The sequence below is a fragment of the Pteropus medius genome, unplaced genomic scaffold, assembly GCF_902729225.1.
Source record: "Pteropus medius unplaced genomic scaffold, Ma_sr-lr_union100, whole genome shotgun sequence".
Classification (NCBI taxonomy): Eukaryota; Metazoa; Chordata; class Mammalia; order Chiroptera; family Pteropodidae; genus Pteropus; species Pteropus medius.
The window spans coordinates 13,284,909-13,301,612 of record NW_024340699.1 but is presented as its reverse complement, the minus strand read 5'-3'; the positions used below and the strand labels follow the sequence as shown (position 1 = coordinate 13,301,612).

Sequence of the window (16,704 nt, the reverse complement as noted above, 5' to 3'; positions counted from 1 at the left end):
GTTGCAAAGATAGTACAGAGAGGTCTCACCTGCCCGTCACCCGCGCCCTGGCGTCGGTTGCACATGGAACTGTGATGCAAGAGCGAAAGCAGGACGTCGACACTGATGCAGTGAGCGCGTGTAGGTCCTGTGTCATCGCGTCGCTCGTCTGTGTCATCTTAACCACTGCTGTGATCAGGTACAGGATTCTGTCACCACAAAGGTCTGCCTCTCCCTCTGCTGCACCTTTATGGCCTCACCTGCTGTTCACTCCCTAGCCATTCTTAACCCCAGGAAATAATCTGTTTTCCATCTCTGTAATTTTGTCATTTCGAGAATGTTACATAAATGGAATCATATAGTATGTGACCTTTTGTGATTGGCTTTTTTTTTTTTTTCCACTCAGCATAATGCCCTGATGATCCATCTAAGTTGTTGCGTGTATCAATAGTTTACTCATTTTTTATGGCTAAGTAATATTCCATGGTATGGATGTACCAGTTTATTTATCCCTTCACCTGTTGTAGGACACTTTCGTTTTGTTTTGTTTCTGTTTTTTAATATTTTAAGTAAAACTGCTGTGAACATTTGTGTATAGGTTTCTGTGTGGACGTAAACTTTCATTTCTCTGGGATAAATGCCCAGGAGTGACATTACTGAGTCGTGTGTTAAGCGTGATGAGTGTATGATTAGTTTTCCAGAGGACTGTACCATTTTCCATTCCCACCTGCAGCATATGAGAGATCCAGGTTCTCCGCATCCTCACCGGCCTTTGGTATTATTGCTATATTGTATTATTTTAGCTGTTTTAATAGGTGTGAGTAATACTCATCATCATGATTTACATTTTCCTGGTGACTAATGATGTCAAAGGTCTTTTTATGTACATTCTCTTCAGTGAAATGTTTCTTCATGTGTTTTGGCCGTTTTCTAATTGGATTGTTTGCTTTTTATTGTTTAGAGTCTTTTATAAATTCTAGATATCTTTTATCAGGTATGTGACTTAGAATATTTTCTCATCTGTAGCTTATCTTTTTATCCTCAACAGGGTCTTTTGCAGAACAAAAATTTTTAGTTTTGATAAATTGAGGTTCGAGTTATTGATTTTCTTTTCTGATTAGTGCTTTTGACTCTTTTACTGAGTCCCAGCTTCCAAAGATTATTTTCTTATGTTTTCTTCTAAAAGTTCTGTAATTATACATTTGACATTTTAAGACTATGATCTATTTTGAGTTACTTTTTATATAAAGCCTGAAGTTTAGGTCAAAGTTCATTGTTTTGCCTATGAACATCCGATTGTCCCAGCACCAGTTGCTGAAGAGACTATCGTCCTCTGTTGAATTGTAGTTGTACCTTTGTCAAAAAATCCGTTGGCCGTATGAGTGTGGGCTCGTTGGGGTTTTCTGTTCTGATCTGTCGATCTTTGTATCTGTCCCTCTCCCAATCCCACACAGCCTCAGTTGATATAGTTAGAGAAGTCTCGAAACAGGGAGAGTGATTCCTCTAACTTAAAGTCTTTTGCAAAATTGTTTTATCCATTCTAATTCCTTTGACTTGCCATATAAATTTCGGAATAATCTTGCCTATATATATCTACAAAAGGTCTTGCTGGTTTTTGATAGCAATTACATTAAACCTGTATATCAATTTGGGGAGAATTGACGTCTTTAGTATGTGAGTTATCCAATCCATGAACATGGTATGTCTCTCCGTTTATTTAGATTTTTTATTTCTTTCATTAGTATTTTATTATTTTCAGCATACAAATCCTGTATGTTTTGTTAGGTTTATTCTGCAATATTTCTTTTTTGTGTGCGATAGTGCTGTTACATATAAAATTGTGGTTTCTACATGTCCGTTACTAGTACATAGAAGCAACGAATTTTTATATGTTGATCTCGTATTTTGCAGCTTTTGAGTTCACTCCATTAGACAAGGGGACCCTCTGTACGTCTGTCCTGTGTAATCCCATCTCTGTTCTTGGCTTCTGCTGAGGTGGTTGAAGGGATCCATGAGTGACCGGCCTAATCTCTTCAGAGAGCCTTCTCTGAGAATGTTCTTTTTATTTCTTCCAAAGCATTAGCAAGACACTGACCAGCCACACCATGGGCTTTTTCCTCAGAACACAATGTCCTGAGAACGAATCTCCTAATTTTATCTTCTTTTGCAATCTGAAGAGGCTGAAAATTTCTCAAATCAAGTCCTGGTTCCTTTTTGCATAACAGTTTTTCTTTCAATTTATCTCTTTCCTCTTGCTTCTTATCAAAAGCAGCAAAAAGAACTCAGGCTGCACTTGTTAAAGGTGCACTTTTTGAGAAATCACCTCAATTAAATAGATCTTTTCTATCATTCAATTCGGAAGTCACTTTCACATTTTTAGATATTTGTTACAGCAACACTCTACTTCCAGGTACCAAAATTTGTATTTATTTCCTGTGGCTGCTCTAACAAAGCACCACAAACTCAGTGACTTAAAACGTATTTATTCTTGTACAGTTCTGGAGGTCAGAAGTCCAGAGTCAGTTTCACTGGACAAGGTCACGGCGTTGGCTAGGCCCTGCTCCCTCTGGAGGCTGGGGAGAATCCATCTTCTTGCCCCTCCTCATTCAGTACCCCCAACCCGCCTCTCCCCAAATAACCTACTCTTCTGACTTCTGTCACCACTGTTCGCTTTGTCTGTTCTTGGCCTATTCTGGACGTTTCCTATAAATGGAGTCATCCAATGCGTAGTCTCTTGCAGCTGGCTTCTCTTACTGAGTATAAAGTTTTCAAGCAAGCACCAGTGCTTCATTCCTCGTTACGGCTGAATAGTATTCCATCGTATGGACACCACCCCCCGCCCCTACCCATTCATCCACGGTGGACATTGGGATGGTTTTTGGCACTGTCGCGAATGTGCTGCCGTGAACATTCATGTACCAGTTTCCGTATGGACACGTGTTTTCAGGTCTCTCGGGTATGTACCTGGAGGAGGAATGGTTGGGTCCCGTGCAGACTTCTGTGTTCAGCTTTTTGAGGAACTGCCCATTTGCCAAAGAGGCTACATGTCATTTCATTTTTAAAATGAATTTCCTTTCTGCATTCTTTTTTGCATTTAAACTGTTATTTTTCTATTCTTTTAAGGTGAATAAGCTTATCATTTCCAACTTAACTTGTTTTCCAAAATAAGCATTTCGAGCTGCGTATTTCTAGGCGGCGTTTCGGTTGTGGCCCACGAGTATCAAGATGCAGCTTTTTCAACATCATTCTCTTCTCGGTATTTTCCGATTTCCTTTATATCTTCTTGGACCAATGCATTGTTTAGAATCGTGTTTCTTAGTTTCCAAACCAATGGGTTTTCTGGTCGCTGTTTCGGTTCTGATTTCTAACCTAACTGCACTCTGGTCAGAGAATGTGGCCTTCACGACACTGGTGGTTTCAGAGAGAGCGAGCCACGCGGGAAGCATGAAGCTCGCTGCGTGTTTGGAGCAGGGAGGGAGAATGTCGTACAGGGATTAGGGCACTTCCCGTAGCCCTGGAATGGCTAGAGGACTGGGCTCTGGCCTGCTTCCCAGAACCGAGTCACTAAAGGAGCTTTATCTAGGCAACCCCGGGAACCGTTGGGTTCCACATGTATCCCCAGCCGGGAGGGGTCCACAGGTCAATCAAGGACCCCCTGCTGCCGCAACATGTCCAGGAAGCTAGAGAATGAGCAAGACGGTGCTGTTCCAGAAAATCCTCAGCTTCACGTTCACACTGGCCAGCGAACAGGCAGCCTTTATGAAGAGGCAGCATGAGGACCTCTGCTTCCCTTCCAGCTTGGAATCTCGTGCAGCGCATCCCATTGGTAGAGCCGAATTCATCCTGAGCCTGACTGAGACACCTGCAGAGGGCGAGCAGAGCCAGCCCGTTGTATCCACCACACCACCGTCTTATAGCTTTATTAAGGCCTTTCAAAGTGGACCAGTATTCAGCATAATGTTCCACACGCCCCGGCAAAGAGTGTGCGTTGCACAGCTGTTGAGGACGGTGATCTGATTGAATCTGTCCCCATCAATTATAAGATGCATCATTATTTTACATTCTACTAAAGAAAAAAAAGCCGCCAGTGAAACCAGATTTAATTTCTTCTCAGAAGTTTTCATTTATACTGATTGAAAGAGTTCTTTAAACTTATTTAAACGTTGATTCTTTTAATAACCTTTACTATCGCGCATACACAAAAAGGTAAATTAGGAGCGAAATGAGTTGGCGAAGGTATTCCTAAAACGTCACAGTTGGAGTCCTGCTCTTCAGAGAGTTACTCGTCTGCAGAGTTGGTTTTTGTGTTTTTCTCCACAGTGTTGTCCTCCGTGCCACCAAAGTCATGGGTGACACAGTATGACACGGTATTTCTTAAAGCTCCTTTCTAGTTTCTGGTTTTTTCAAATTCTGTAGGTTCCTATGCTGAGACTTTCTTGATCTTAGCAGGAGATGTCAGTGAAAGGTTTGAAGCAGTAACCAGGCTCATATCGCTCATCAGATGGCTCTCAAGTTGTGTCTTTGACAGAAACATCGAGGAGTGGTAGTTCATTTACGCCCCAGGCGTGTTCACAGGTGTGAAGTTGGCGACCTACATATGTCACAGTTGATTTCAGAGGTGTTTTAAATGTGCATCTTAAAATCGATGAAGCATATTATGTCCATTAGTTCAAGCTTGTTAACTGTATTAGTCAAATCTCTATCTCCCACCACTTTTTTGCCTTCGATGGAAAAAAATTCCATTTTTACGTATACGTCTGCCAATTTTCGTTTTATCTATTTTGAGGCCATTTCGTTAGATGTGTATAAATTCAGACTTGTTACTTGTGTGATTAATTGAATATCTCAAAAACTAGTGACTATCTTAAATTGTTCTGCTTGTATTAATATAATGGGATCAACTTTATTTTAGTAAAGTTTGTCTGACACATCATTCATTAGGTATTCTTTAACGTGCCTTTTGTAAAGAGCATTTAGTAGGATTTTTTTTTTTTTTTTTATGTCCAGGTTTTAAACCTTGGTCCTTTTCCCATTAATGTTCAGAGTAAATGTATCAGTTATTTATGACTGTGTAACAAAATCTTCCCAAGTCATTGGCTTAAAACAACACTGGGCTATTGTCCGTCACAGCTCCGTGGGTTGGCTGGCAGTTGGGGGGCTGCTCTTGTCTGGGTCCTCTCACCGGTTGCATTCAGCCTGCAGGTCACATGGGGCTGAGCTCCTCCCAGGTGACCTCCTCCCAGGGGACCTCGCTCACATTCCTGGGGCCTTAGCGGTGGCTGCCACAGCTGGGGCGTCTGGGACTCTACATGTGGTTTCCTTCCACAGTAGAGCTTGATCTTAAGGTTGCTGGCCCGGGCTTCTCTGGAACTCGGGGGTCTCGGGGCTCCGAGATCACAGTGGTCCCGGACCCTGTGCATTGTCACCTCTGCCACATTCCCTCGGTCAGAGGAAGTCCCACAGCCAGCCTGGGTTCCGTGGTGTCAAATGACTGCTCCCTCAACCGAAGGGCTGCAAAGTATTGTGGACTTGTTCTTTAGTCTACCACTAAAGATTGGATTTTTTTCCTATTCCCATATTTGGCATTCTGTGTTTCTAACAGTTTTTCTTTTTTAAATTCAGCTTTATTGAGGTATAATATATGTGATGGTTTTTCTGTGTTTCTTCTCCTCTTTTTTTGGATTGATTATTGTTTCTCATTCCAGTTTTTCTTCCCGTTACCCATTTTGGGCATTTTGAATTCTAGTCCCATTTCTTTCCTGCTTAGCTTAGAAATTTTAATATGCATTTCCAACTTGCCAAGTCTAAAGTTTATCACATATACACCCTCCTACTTAGAATTTTAAGAACTTTAGAGCAAATTATTTCTCTTCCTGTTTCCTTGCGATTATTGTCGGGTATTTTAGTTCTTTTTTTTTTTTTTTTAATTCTGTGAAACATTATTTTATACAGTCGCTTTTTAAAAACTGTAGGTTTCCTTACGTAAATCTGTGCTCATCATTCTCTCTGCATCCTGCCCCTCCCATCTGGTCTTTTCTCTCTTGATTAAAGCCCATTCTTTTAGCATTGCCCTTACCAGTGGTTTGCCGCTGGTAAAGTCGTGAGTTTCTGTTTTCTCGTGAGAGCATTTCATCTAAGGCTGGGCAAGGATTTGTCTTGGAACAAATAAAGATTGGCTTGATGGAGGCTGAGAGGCAGTGACGGAGACCGGGTTCTCCGGAGGTGATGAGCAGCAGGTAGGGAGCCCCGCGTGGAGACCCAGGCCCCAGAGCTGCTCACTTGACTTCCACCGAGGCCCGCTCTGTTCTCCCATGCCCCAGCGAGGAAGGCCACCAACCTTAGTGACCTGGGGCACTCCACTGACCTGGCCCCCGACGTGACTAACGCATGACTGGCCGGTAACCACCTGGACTCTGTTTTAGCACCTCGCCGAGGGCAAAGGTTTCTTAAGTGTGACGAGGCAGACCCAGAGGCGCAGCCACCACAGGCTCCCTTTTTTGTTCTTTGTGTGACATTACTTTGCTCGGAGCCGGGCGCTCATGCTCACTTAACAGTCTAAGTCTCCAGTTTTTGTGGGGTGCAGGGAGGTCTCGTTTCTGCTCGGGTTAAACCACAACCCCTTCCGCAGAGTTCCCGCCGGCTGAACTAACGGGACCAGGGCCCAAGCCCGTGCTTTTGCCAGCGTCCTTGGTGTCCTATGGAATTGGGCTGTCCCCGACCCGACTAAAACCCTAAACATGACCATATCATAACAAAAACGTTAGTATCGATTAGTAATCAAGGTAAAACTGAGGGCGAGTGACATCAGTTTCCATTAGGACTAGGTAGCCAAAGACATGCAGTTGTGAGTCATCTATATGTCATCGTCAGAACAGTGTTTTATCACGTACCAAGTTTTCGTGCAGTGGGTAATTTGTTAAATTATCACAGTTGACACATAGTGAGGGCTTCTGGCCACAGTTCACACCTGTGGAACATCATCTTCTGCTAGGAGAGGTCGTACAACCTGCTGGCTAACTTAATGGGGGTGTGTGTGCATGTGTGTGTGTAAAATTTGTAAAATATGATATAGCAGTAAAACAAATTGCAGCTTCTTGGTAGATGGGGATCTGTTAGACAATTCGATTATTCATAATTTGAAGATCAGAAAATACTTAATTTTCGAGATACTATTTGCTTATATTCTAATGTCAGTATGTACGATAACCTCCCGTTTTTCATTGATTCTGGTTTGCACGTTTTCCCATGTTTAACGTCTGAACTGGAGGTTACGTCTTACACTTGACGGGGTCTTAGAGCAGTGGGAGGAGCCCCTCTTGTGTCAGTGTCTTTGGATAAAACGCTGGCCGATTCTGCAGAGAAGACCCTCCAGGCTCTTGCCCAGGGAGGTGCAGGCGGGAGGGTGGGGGCGGCTAGCGATGGACCATGTGCACAAAGATGATCCCATAAGGTTATAACGGAGCTAGTGACGTCGTCGCCATCATAGTGACGACATCGCTGCAGGACACGTTACTCACGTGCTCGTGGTGATGCTGGTGTGAACTCATCTACACCGACAGCCGTGTGAAAGCACAGCAGAGACGATTGTGCTCCGTGCACACCTCTTAATGACGATAAACGACTGTACTGGTTTGTGTGCTACTATACTTTTTATTTTATTTTATCTTATTTTTATTATTTTAGAGTGTCCTCTTTCCACTTATTAGAAAAAGTGTGCTGTGCACTATTTACAATAGCCAAGGGGTGGAAGCATCCTAAATGGCCATCAACAGACAATTGGATAAAGAAGTTACGGTTTATATATACAATGGAATATTAGCCACAGAAAAAGAAATGAAATCCTACTACCATTTGCAACGACATAGATGGACCTGGAGAGTATTATGCTACGCGAAATAAGTCAGTCAGACAGACAAAGATAAATACCATGTGATTTCACTTATATGCGGAATCTAAGGAACAAAAAAGAACAAACTAATTGAAAACAGACTCACAAATGTAGAGGACAGTCTGGTGACAGCCAGAGAGGAGGGGGGGTGGGGGGCTGGGAGAAAGCAGCGAAGGGTTAAGGAAGCACAAATTAGCTGATAGACGGTCACGGGCATGGGGAGCACGCCACAGGGATAATGGCTGTGTGAGAAGCGGAGCAGAGAAAGAGCAATCACGGGGGTCATTTCGTCAACTATACAAATGTCTAACCAATGTACTGTATGCTGTAACTACAAAAGTTTGCTGTAAAACAGTATGCCTTGCTGTGCTGGCCGCCGCCTCGTACGTCTCGTGTTACCATGTCTCTTGACTGTGTCGTGTTCGCTTGTCCTTGATTTAATCTCGAGCTGTTTTGCACAGGAACGTGCCACACAGGCATGTAGCCTGGGGATCACAGGCTCAGCACACGGCCTGGCGTGCAGCAGGCCGCGCCGGCTAGGTGTGTGCAGGTGCACCCTGCGATGTTCGCTCACGATGAAACGGACTGACAGATTCTCAGCGCGCATCCCCGTTGTTAGGCAGCCACGACTGCCATCAGAGAAGAGACTATAGACGTCGTGAATAGGAATGGAAAATCCTGTAGAGGGTCGTCATTAATAAGAGCACACTACGAACAACTCTGTGTCAATAAAAAACATTTCGGCACCTCTGTGCGTGCCGGCCACCCTTCAGCCTCTGCGCAGAGACTCCCGGTGCCCTCTGGACTGTGTTTCCTGCCGCCCAGGCCCTCTCAGGAGGCGCCCCACCCCCACCCCAGGAGTCTGGTGTTTCCTCTTCCGGTGCGTTTGCTGCACTCTGCTGTGCACATGAGCATCACCAAACGCTCACAGGTTGATGCTCGATTTTCTGCCCTGTGACAGGGTCACACACAGTGCCAGGCCTCAGCCTGCTCTGGAGTTCTGTTCTCTGAAGCTCATCTGTGTCGATAGACTGAGTTTAGCCTCTTTTGGGGTGGAGGGTGGGGGGGAATTCTTTTTTCTACATATACTATAGTTTATTCATTTTCTTACAAATGGAATTTAGATTGTTTTCTTTTATAAACAGTGCTGCTCTGAATACCTTACTCGTGGTCTGCGTGCCAGGGTTCCTTTGGGGTGACACCTGTGTACAGAATTGCCGGCTTCCCGTGCCCATCTTCAGCCTTACCGGCTATTGCCAAATTGTTCTCCAGAGAAGCGATTGTTTGTTGAATATGATTTTGGTTTTGTTTTTTTTTCCAGTGCCTGAAGACCTCTCCTTAGAGGAGAGAGAAGAACTTTTAGACATTCGTCGAAGAAAAAAGGAACTTATTGATGACATCGAGGTAAGAAAATCTTTCAGTTTTTGCTTTTAGGTACAATAGTAAATCGGGTAGCTTGATGCAAATGTAAAAAATCAGTGTCCAGCATCTGCATAGCTGAGCCACACGGAGGAACGGAGCGAGAGTGTAACGTGTCCAAGTTGGTAAAGCAGAGACCATGCCCGCCAGGCAGTGTGGACCTGACGTCAGCAGTAAGTGACTCATGACTCCAGTGTCACGAGGGCATTTTGAAACGACAGCAAACCTTAGACATACTGCTCTCTAAGACTGTGTAGTGGACCCGGTGTTGTGCACATTGTCATGCCAATGTAAATGTGGCCTCGCGGGCCACTGGCTGCAGGACCAGGCCTTGTCCAGACCATACCTCTCTTCCAGAGCTCGCATTTTAAGTCTGGAGTTTCTCGGCACACAGCTTAAGAGGATTTCTAATAAAAATTTCTTCATATTTGAAAATAAGCGGTGGAACTTTGTCTTCTAAGGTTGTCCTTCGTTCTTGGAAAAATCAGGTAACCCAGAATAGGTGCTTTGGTTGAAGAATTAGAGTGTATTTTAAGGTCGATGGTTCTGTTTGGACACTAATAATAACAGGGCCCACGGCCTCGCTCGTGCGCCCAGATAGCTGAGGCCCCGAGGGGCTGAGTGGCCAGAGGCCTCTCGGCCCGTGAGCTGCGGGGGAGTCCGCTGCTTCCGGGCTCTGTCCACGGTGCTTCGCCTCATGCCAGGTGACGGGGACCACCCCGGAGCTGGCCGTCAGGGAGCCTGTTCTGAAAGCGTTAACTTCATCTGCGGCCCTGGTCGTCCCAAGGACGTAGCCGGCCTGAAGCGGAAGGCAGGTGGGCACACGGGGTGACGTGACCGAACCGAGGGTGCCCTGCTCTTGTGCTTTAGTCCCTTTACACGGTGACGGTATCCCCGGTGTCCCTTCTCGGCTTTGCGTGTGGACACCCCGGGCCTGCCTAGCGCACCCCCTGGTCTCCTCTGAGAGGTGGACAAGCACAGACTTGCCTGCTCCGGCGCTGGGTGCTCTGACTGGGAGGCTCTCTCTGAACCAGTGACAGGCACGGTGTCCCCACACCTGTGGGTGCAGGCGAGCCCTCAGGGAGCGGCTCCCAGCGGCTAACGTTCCTGAGTCCAGGAGGAGGGAGGCGGAGTCCCCACCCCCACGTTCGTCCTTCTTTTCTGACAGAGACTGAAATATGAGATCGCGGAGGTGATGACCGAGATTGACAGCCTGACGTCTGCAGAGGAGAGGTAAACCGCCACCACCACCACGGCCACCGTGGCCACCGCCCCGTGAGGAGTTGCTGTCCCCGCTTCCCCGGGGAGTCAGGGCGCTTCCCGCAGCCCTGTCCCTGCCCAGTCCCCTAGTTCAGGAGGCAGCATGGCCGCCTCAGCGCTCGCCAGCGCGTAAGTGACCTAGATGCGCCTTCCTCACACCGCTGCCTCTCACCCTTGGCTTTTCCCGAAGAAGTTTTCAAATGCGGAAAAGCCACGGCAGCCACGCACACGGGGTCTCGGGGGGCTGTGGCCCGCACACACACATCGCGCTCTGTGCAAATGTCTGGTGACAGTTTCTTGTTTCTGATGCATAGCAAAACCACTCAGAGGAACAAGCAAATAGCCATGGGGAGGAAGAAGTTCAACATGGATCCCAAGAAGGTAAGAGAACGTTTTCAGTTTTCTGGCCTGCGAGAGATTGGCCCATTTTAATGGCTTACTCTCTTTGGACAAAGATGGTCAGATCACGTCATAAAAAATAGAGACTTGGTCTTAAATTTTTATCAGATAAAGGGCCGCTGATGAGTGGGGCGAAGCAAAAGCGTCAGTCGAACTGGAACCTAGACCGAAAGGCCTTTCTTTGCAAAGTCCTGAGTGAGGCCAGGCCCTCTGGTTCCTGTTTGAGGCAGGCCCCGCGCCAGGGAGTCCCAGGGTCCTGGGGGCAGAGGGCGGGGGTCCAGCTGAGCAGCGTCTAGATGGCCTACGTGATTCAGGTAAGAGGACGTCATCCCCTTCATTTGCCTTAAAAAGATGTCTGTGTCAAAGACCAAGGAACTGTCCAGATTTCAGCCGTTATCTTGGACACAGAGCATCTAAGGGATCGCCCCATGTCCTTGTCACAGAATCCGACTCTGAGGTCCGTGCCTGTAGCCACTGCTCGTCCCAGACTCCTGCAGACTGGGGTGGGTTCACAGGTAGCCCTGAGCCCAGCCTGGACACCCCAGACCATGGTCAGCCCTGTGGTGTCTGCTGGCCGTGTCGCAGGAAGCAAGTGTTTCATCAGCTGAGCCTCGGCTGCTGCCAGTCGCTCCACAGGCTTTGTTTCGTATTCTTCCCCTAAAAAAATTTTTTTTAAATATTAAGTATTAGTTCCGTTCGACAACCTATTTGTAATTATGTTGCTGGATAAAAGCAGATGGCAGGTTTAGTCTGTGTTTGCTTTTGCTGGGAAAAATTATCAAAATTCCGTGTGTTTTTAGACTCGGTGATAGCACTTGTTTAGTCAGCTTGACCCACCATAAGAAAGTACCGCAGATGGGGGCTTAGCGAGCGGGAATTAAGTTCCTCAGGTTCTGGAGGCTGGAAGTCTCAGATGCGGGTGCCAACAGGGTGGGGTTCCAGGGGGCCCCTCTTCTTGGCTGGCTGACAGCCATCTGCTCACTGTGCTGTCAGGCCAGGGCCCTGCCCTCAAGACCTCGTCCGACCCAAGACCCACCTTCTAATACTGTCATGTTGGGGCCTGGGTTTCAGCTCATGAATTTTCAGGGGACGTAAACGTCCAGTCCATGACAGCACTGGATGAGCTCATTCAGACACAATTCAAAACTATGTCAGACCTCCGTCCCCCCTCCCCCGGCTCCTACGTGCCTATTAAACCATGTAACCTTGTGAAACACAGGCTATTGTCAGAGTAGATACATTGTTTCAGACCAGGAGGAAATTATTTAAGTCACAGAGCTTTGCGTTATTCATTTGCGCTAGCTATCCAGAAGTAGCACTTGGGTTTATAATGAATAAGAGGAAAGAAAGATAGATTAGGTCAGTGAAGCCAAAAACACTCTACAGCCTCTCCCTTTTATTCCCAGTTACCTGGAAATGACCTTAAAAATGTAAGATGTAAATCTGTAACGGGCAGGAGTTCTTCCAGTGGACTAGAAATTGAGGAATCCTTGAAAGAAACGATAAACAAAAGCCTAAAGCACATACGAGAAAGAACTTGCCGGAAAGGCCAGCAACGTCAGGGCTCAGCATGCCCCGAGGCTGCAGGCATGGGACATGGGTCGTGTTAGCGACATCCAGACTCTTCACCCTTGGCTGAGCTCGCACTGAGCAGTAGTACATGCCCCTAAGTAAGGGAAGCAAGAGGGGACAAGATACCTATCCCATGAAAACAAGCTGTGCCTTCAGTGGCCGATAACACGGAGGAGGAGAAGCCCCAGAGACCAGGAACTGAACACCTGGCTGCAAAACCTGCTCCTCTGCCAGATGCCTGAAGGCACCTGCCTTGGAGACAGACAGCATTTGGTTAGGCCACTGAGGGTCTAACTGCAGAGGCCAACGCCCAACCAGGGGCCGCCACATGTACGGAGAAACTGACACCAGGAAAGACACATGAAATTCGACAGACAGAACGATCGCAGGAGGAAGCAGACCTAGCAGAAGCAACAGAAGGAAACATTAAAAATAGGATATTTTTATATATTGTGAGCATCATCAAAGAGATAGGATGTTCCTTATCCATGATACAAAAACGGAGTTGTAAAAACAATTCTAGGAAATGAAAAATAGTTTCACGTGAAGACCTGAGAGCTGGGCTGTACCATTGGAAAGGACATGGCGGAGGGTGGATTCGTGAGCTAGAAGACAGAGCTGGATAATTCTCTCCATGGTTTTGCCCGGAACGACAGTAAGACCTGGAAGACGGGACTAAGCTGCTCAAATTTTGCCTGATAGAAGTCGTAGAAGTCAAAGAAAGCAGAGTAAGGATTTCAAACAAATACTGGGATTTTTCAGCACGAGCTTAAGAAACACCAAGATCAAAGGGCTCTAATGCCAACCAGGGTAAATTTTTAAAAGACCAGTATGTAAATATATCGAGTAAAATACTGGGAAACTTGTGGATGAAGAGAAAATCCACTAAATTTCCGGGAAGGAGACCAGATTCTCTGAGCAGAGATAGGAATCATGACGAGCTTGTCCCTAGCAAGTCTGCTGAGTCAGAGACCGTGGGAGACTGCTTCCCAAGGTCGGAGAAGAGCGAGTGGAGTTCACCACTGAGGTTGGAGCAGCCCCCCTCCAGACTGGAAGGGACTCCGAGGGCGAGACCAGGATCAAAAGAGACAGGCAGAGAAACCAGCACAACTGATCACTACGTCTCAGAGTGATCACTGAAAAAATATTTTAAAAATTAAAGTCCCCGGTTATTTCAGTATGAAGCTACAGCGGGGCAAGGATAGAGCGAAGTAAAAGTCGGCTAAAGTTTTCTAGATGTTGATAGATGAAGATAAGTTTAAAATTTGTTAAAATTGAAAGAATAACCACTAAAAATAGCAATAAAGTAGGATTTCTAGAATATTAGTGTTTACCTAGTGTATTTGTTTCCTACAGCTGCCCTGACACATTACACCAAGTATTGTCTCATAGTTCAGGAGGCCACATGTCCCAAATCCAGGCGTGGGCAGGGCGGGTTCTTTCTGGAGACTCAGGGAGCGTCTGCTCCAGCCTCACCCAGCTTCGATGGCTGCCCACAACCCTCCGTGCTCCTTGGATTGTGGGTCCATCCCTCCGAGCTCTGCCTCCATGGAGTGCGACGTCTCTTCTGTACGAGGACACTGGATAAAGACAGCAGGGCTCTGTAGGTGCAGGACCCTCTCAAAGCCACGGCCCTGCCGGGGGCACACAGCCACTGCCTGGGACAAGACGCACTTGTAGAGCATCATGGGGCCTTTCTGGCGTCGCCCCCTGGCGGCCGAACTCTGCTCCGTCACGATAGATCAGCGCTGCTTTTTTGAAACTTTACGTAAATGGGATTAAAATATACTGAGCCCTTTTACTGCATGTCACGTCTGGCAGATTCATCCATGTTGTTTGGTCCACATCTCTGTTGTATCGTCTTGCATCATATGAATGTACCAAAATGTACTTATCTGTTTTCTTATTGACCATTGGTTCCAGTTTTAAAATTTCTAAATAAGGATCCTGTGGACATTCATGTATTTAAAAATAAAAACAACAGACTGCAGGTGGATTGTGGGCGGGCGGGAGCTTGGTCAGGGCACCGAGAGAGAGAGAGAGAAAGAGAAAGAGAGAGAGAGAGAGAGAGAGGGAGAGAGGTAGAGGGGAGTTGGCAGGAAGGTCATCTCCGAGTTTGTAGAAACAGCCTCTGGGCAAACGGCAGAATTGCCTGTCCCTTACGGGGCTTTGCCAACCCATATTTTGAAACCAACTCGGTAGCTAGGCCAGAGGTAAGTTTCTGCTCTTATTAGGATTCCCACGAGATGGAGACGGCTAATCTGGGCCAGGACGGCCCCTCCCCAGCATTTCGTTTAGAGGTCATGGCTGTGCTCCCTCGGCCCTTCAGATGGACAGGGATTGAGACTGTCTGAGGCTCAGTGGCACTGCAGTCGGTTGACACAGTCAGCTACAGGTAACAGCAGACCCCAGGAAGGTAGCTCACGCAGGGGGCCGATTCCTCACACAGCAGAGGTGGCGTGTCGAGTGGCTTCCAGGTGGCAGGACCGACGGACTGTCTTTGCCTTTGTGCACAGCCCTTAGGACTGACCGTCACATCTGCACTCAGGGCAGATGTTTGCCTGTGTTTGCTCATTGGGTCCCCTTCATCAGGAAACCAGCAGCTTTCTTGGGTCCTCCCTACAGACTTCTGTCTGTCTGACCAGACCTGTGTCGCAGGGTCATTTTCAGCGGCAGGGGAAGCTGGGAAAGTGAGTGCATAGTGACCACGGCAAGGGGAAGGAGGCTGGGGCTGGGAAAGGATTCCTCCCAGACACAGCGGGCCATCTCCCGGGCTTGGGGAGCTTGGCGTTGTCGCTCCCAGTGGTTTGCTCGGGGGCCTGTTTGTGCTCTAACCTGTTAAGAGGCCGGGAGGACCCAAGAGGACTGGCTGTGCTTTGCTCGGCGGATAAGTGCGGCGTGGAGCAGTGAAGATCAGGTCGTGTGGCTTCCGCTGTGCCCTCTCAGACCAGTGAGGTCGTCGCACGCGGTGCCCTGCTGCCCAGGCCACCCTCCCAAGCCGCTGCTTCTCTCATGCTTGTCCTCAGGGGATCCAGTTTCTGATAGAAAATGACCTGCTGCAGAGCTCCCCGGAGGCCGTGGCCCAGTTCCTGTACAAGGGCGAGGGCCTGAACAAGACCGTCATCGGGGACTACCTGGGGGAGAGGTGAGCGAAGGGGCGTGGCCAGCCCCGCCTGGGCCCGCCCTCCTCCTCAGGGTCTGCCACCCCGCAGGCGCTTCACCCCTCAGCTTCAGAGTACCCCATGAAGGGGGGCGGTGGGGCGCCAGCCCCCCAGGTCGTCTAAAGACGGAGCGCGAAGAGGCACCAGCCCCTAGGACGGCACCCCGCAGCCCGGCACGTGCTCGCATGTCGGCCGTGGCGGCTGGTGTTTAAAGGGCCATTTCTTGACGCCTAGCTAACTGTGAAGTAAAGGCAGGCCCCCCCACCCCGGAGTCTCCTTTGCACTAAGCCTGCAGGCAGAAGCACCGGGAAAGCAGCTTCCGCGGACACTGGCTCTAGGAAGCGGTTGTCTTAAATGGACCAGGTGGCCCGCAGCGGGCTGTAAAACACGCCCCTGTCTTTCTAGGGATGAATTTAACATTAAAGTGCTTCAGGCGTTCGTTGAGCTCCACGAGTTTGCGGATCTCAACCTCGTACAGGCCTTGAGGTGAGTGTCCCGCCCTGTGCTGCGTGACGCGGGCAGAGAGAGGGCCGAGCGAGTGCGGCTCTGAAGGGGCCACACGCAGCCCTGCAGACCCTGTGACCCCACCACCCACTCCTCCAGTGCCCCATCAGCGCTCGGAGCCCGGGGCGGGGGACAGCGCGCGTGCCGGGCTGGAGTTCACTTCGTTTTAAATGAGATGCGGCGGCCACGTGTGGGTGACAGGCCCACATCCCGCCACGTTCGGCCTTGGACACTCACCTCGTGGATGCACGCCGTGTGCCGGGGACGGCGTGGGTTTCCCGCTGTCAGAGGCCACCCTAGTCCCAGTCTTGTCCCAGTAAAGCCAGACCTCACTGATGACATCAGGGTGGACAGCCCCCTAACACCTGGAGTTGTCCCGCAGCCTGGGGTGGAGGGGCCATGCCCTCAGCTCGGGCCCCCTCCCGCCCCCCTGAGAGGCTCTACTCTCCTGCCCAGGTCTGGCTGAGGCCCCGAGTGCTGCGCCCCGGCCTGGGCTGCCTGGTTCTCTGTCTGGCCTGGGCC

General features: G+C 48.4%; 1 protein-coding gene across 3 annotated transcripts in view; it reads left to right on the top strand.

The window, feature by feature from the left end:
• The window catches only part of CYTH3 (cytohesin 3), a 58,113-nt gene that overhangs the window by 31,310 nt on the left and 10,099 nt on the right, over positions 1-16,704 (top strand). The window contains exons 1-6 of one of the 3 annotated variants that reach the window (XM_039880044.1): positions 3,652-3,850; positions 9,189-9,271; positions 10,455-10,519; positions 10,861-10,927; positions 15,544-15,662; positions 16,084-16,164. In XM_039880044.1, the coding sequence (XP_039735978.1) occupies positions 3,667-3,850; positions 9,189-9,271; positions 10,455-10,519; positions 10,861-10,927; positions 15,544-15,662; positions 16,084-16,164 (599 nt within the window). In that variant the 5' untranslated portion in view covers positions 3,652-3,666. Of the gene's footprint in view, positions 1-3,651; positions 3,851-5,176; positions 5,182-9,188; positions 9,272-10,454; positions 10,520-10,860; positions 10,928-15,543; positions 15,663-16,083; positions 16,165-16,704 lie in introns of those variants that run through there. The other 2 variants (XM_039880063.1, XM_039880053.1) reach the window with 2 other exon arrangements.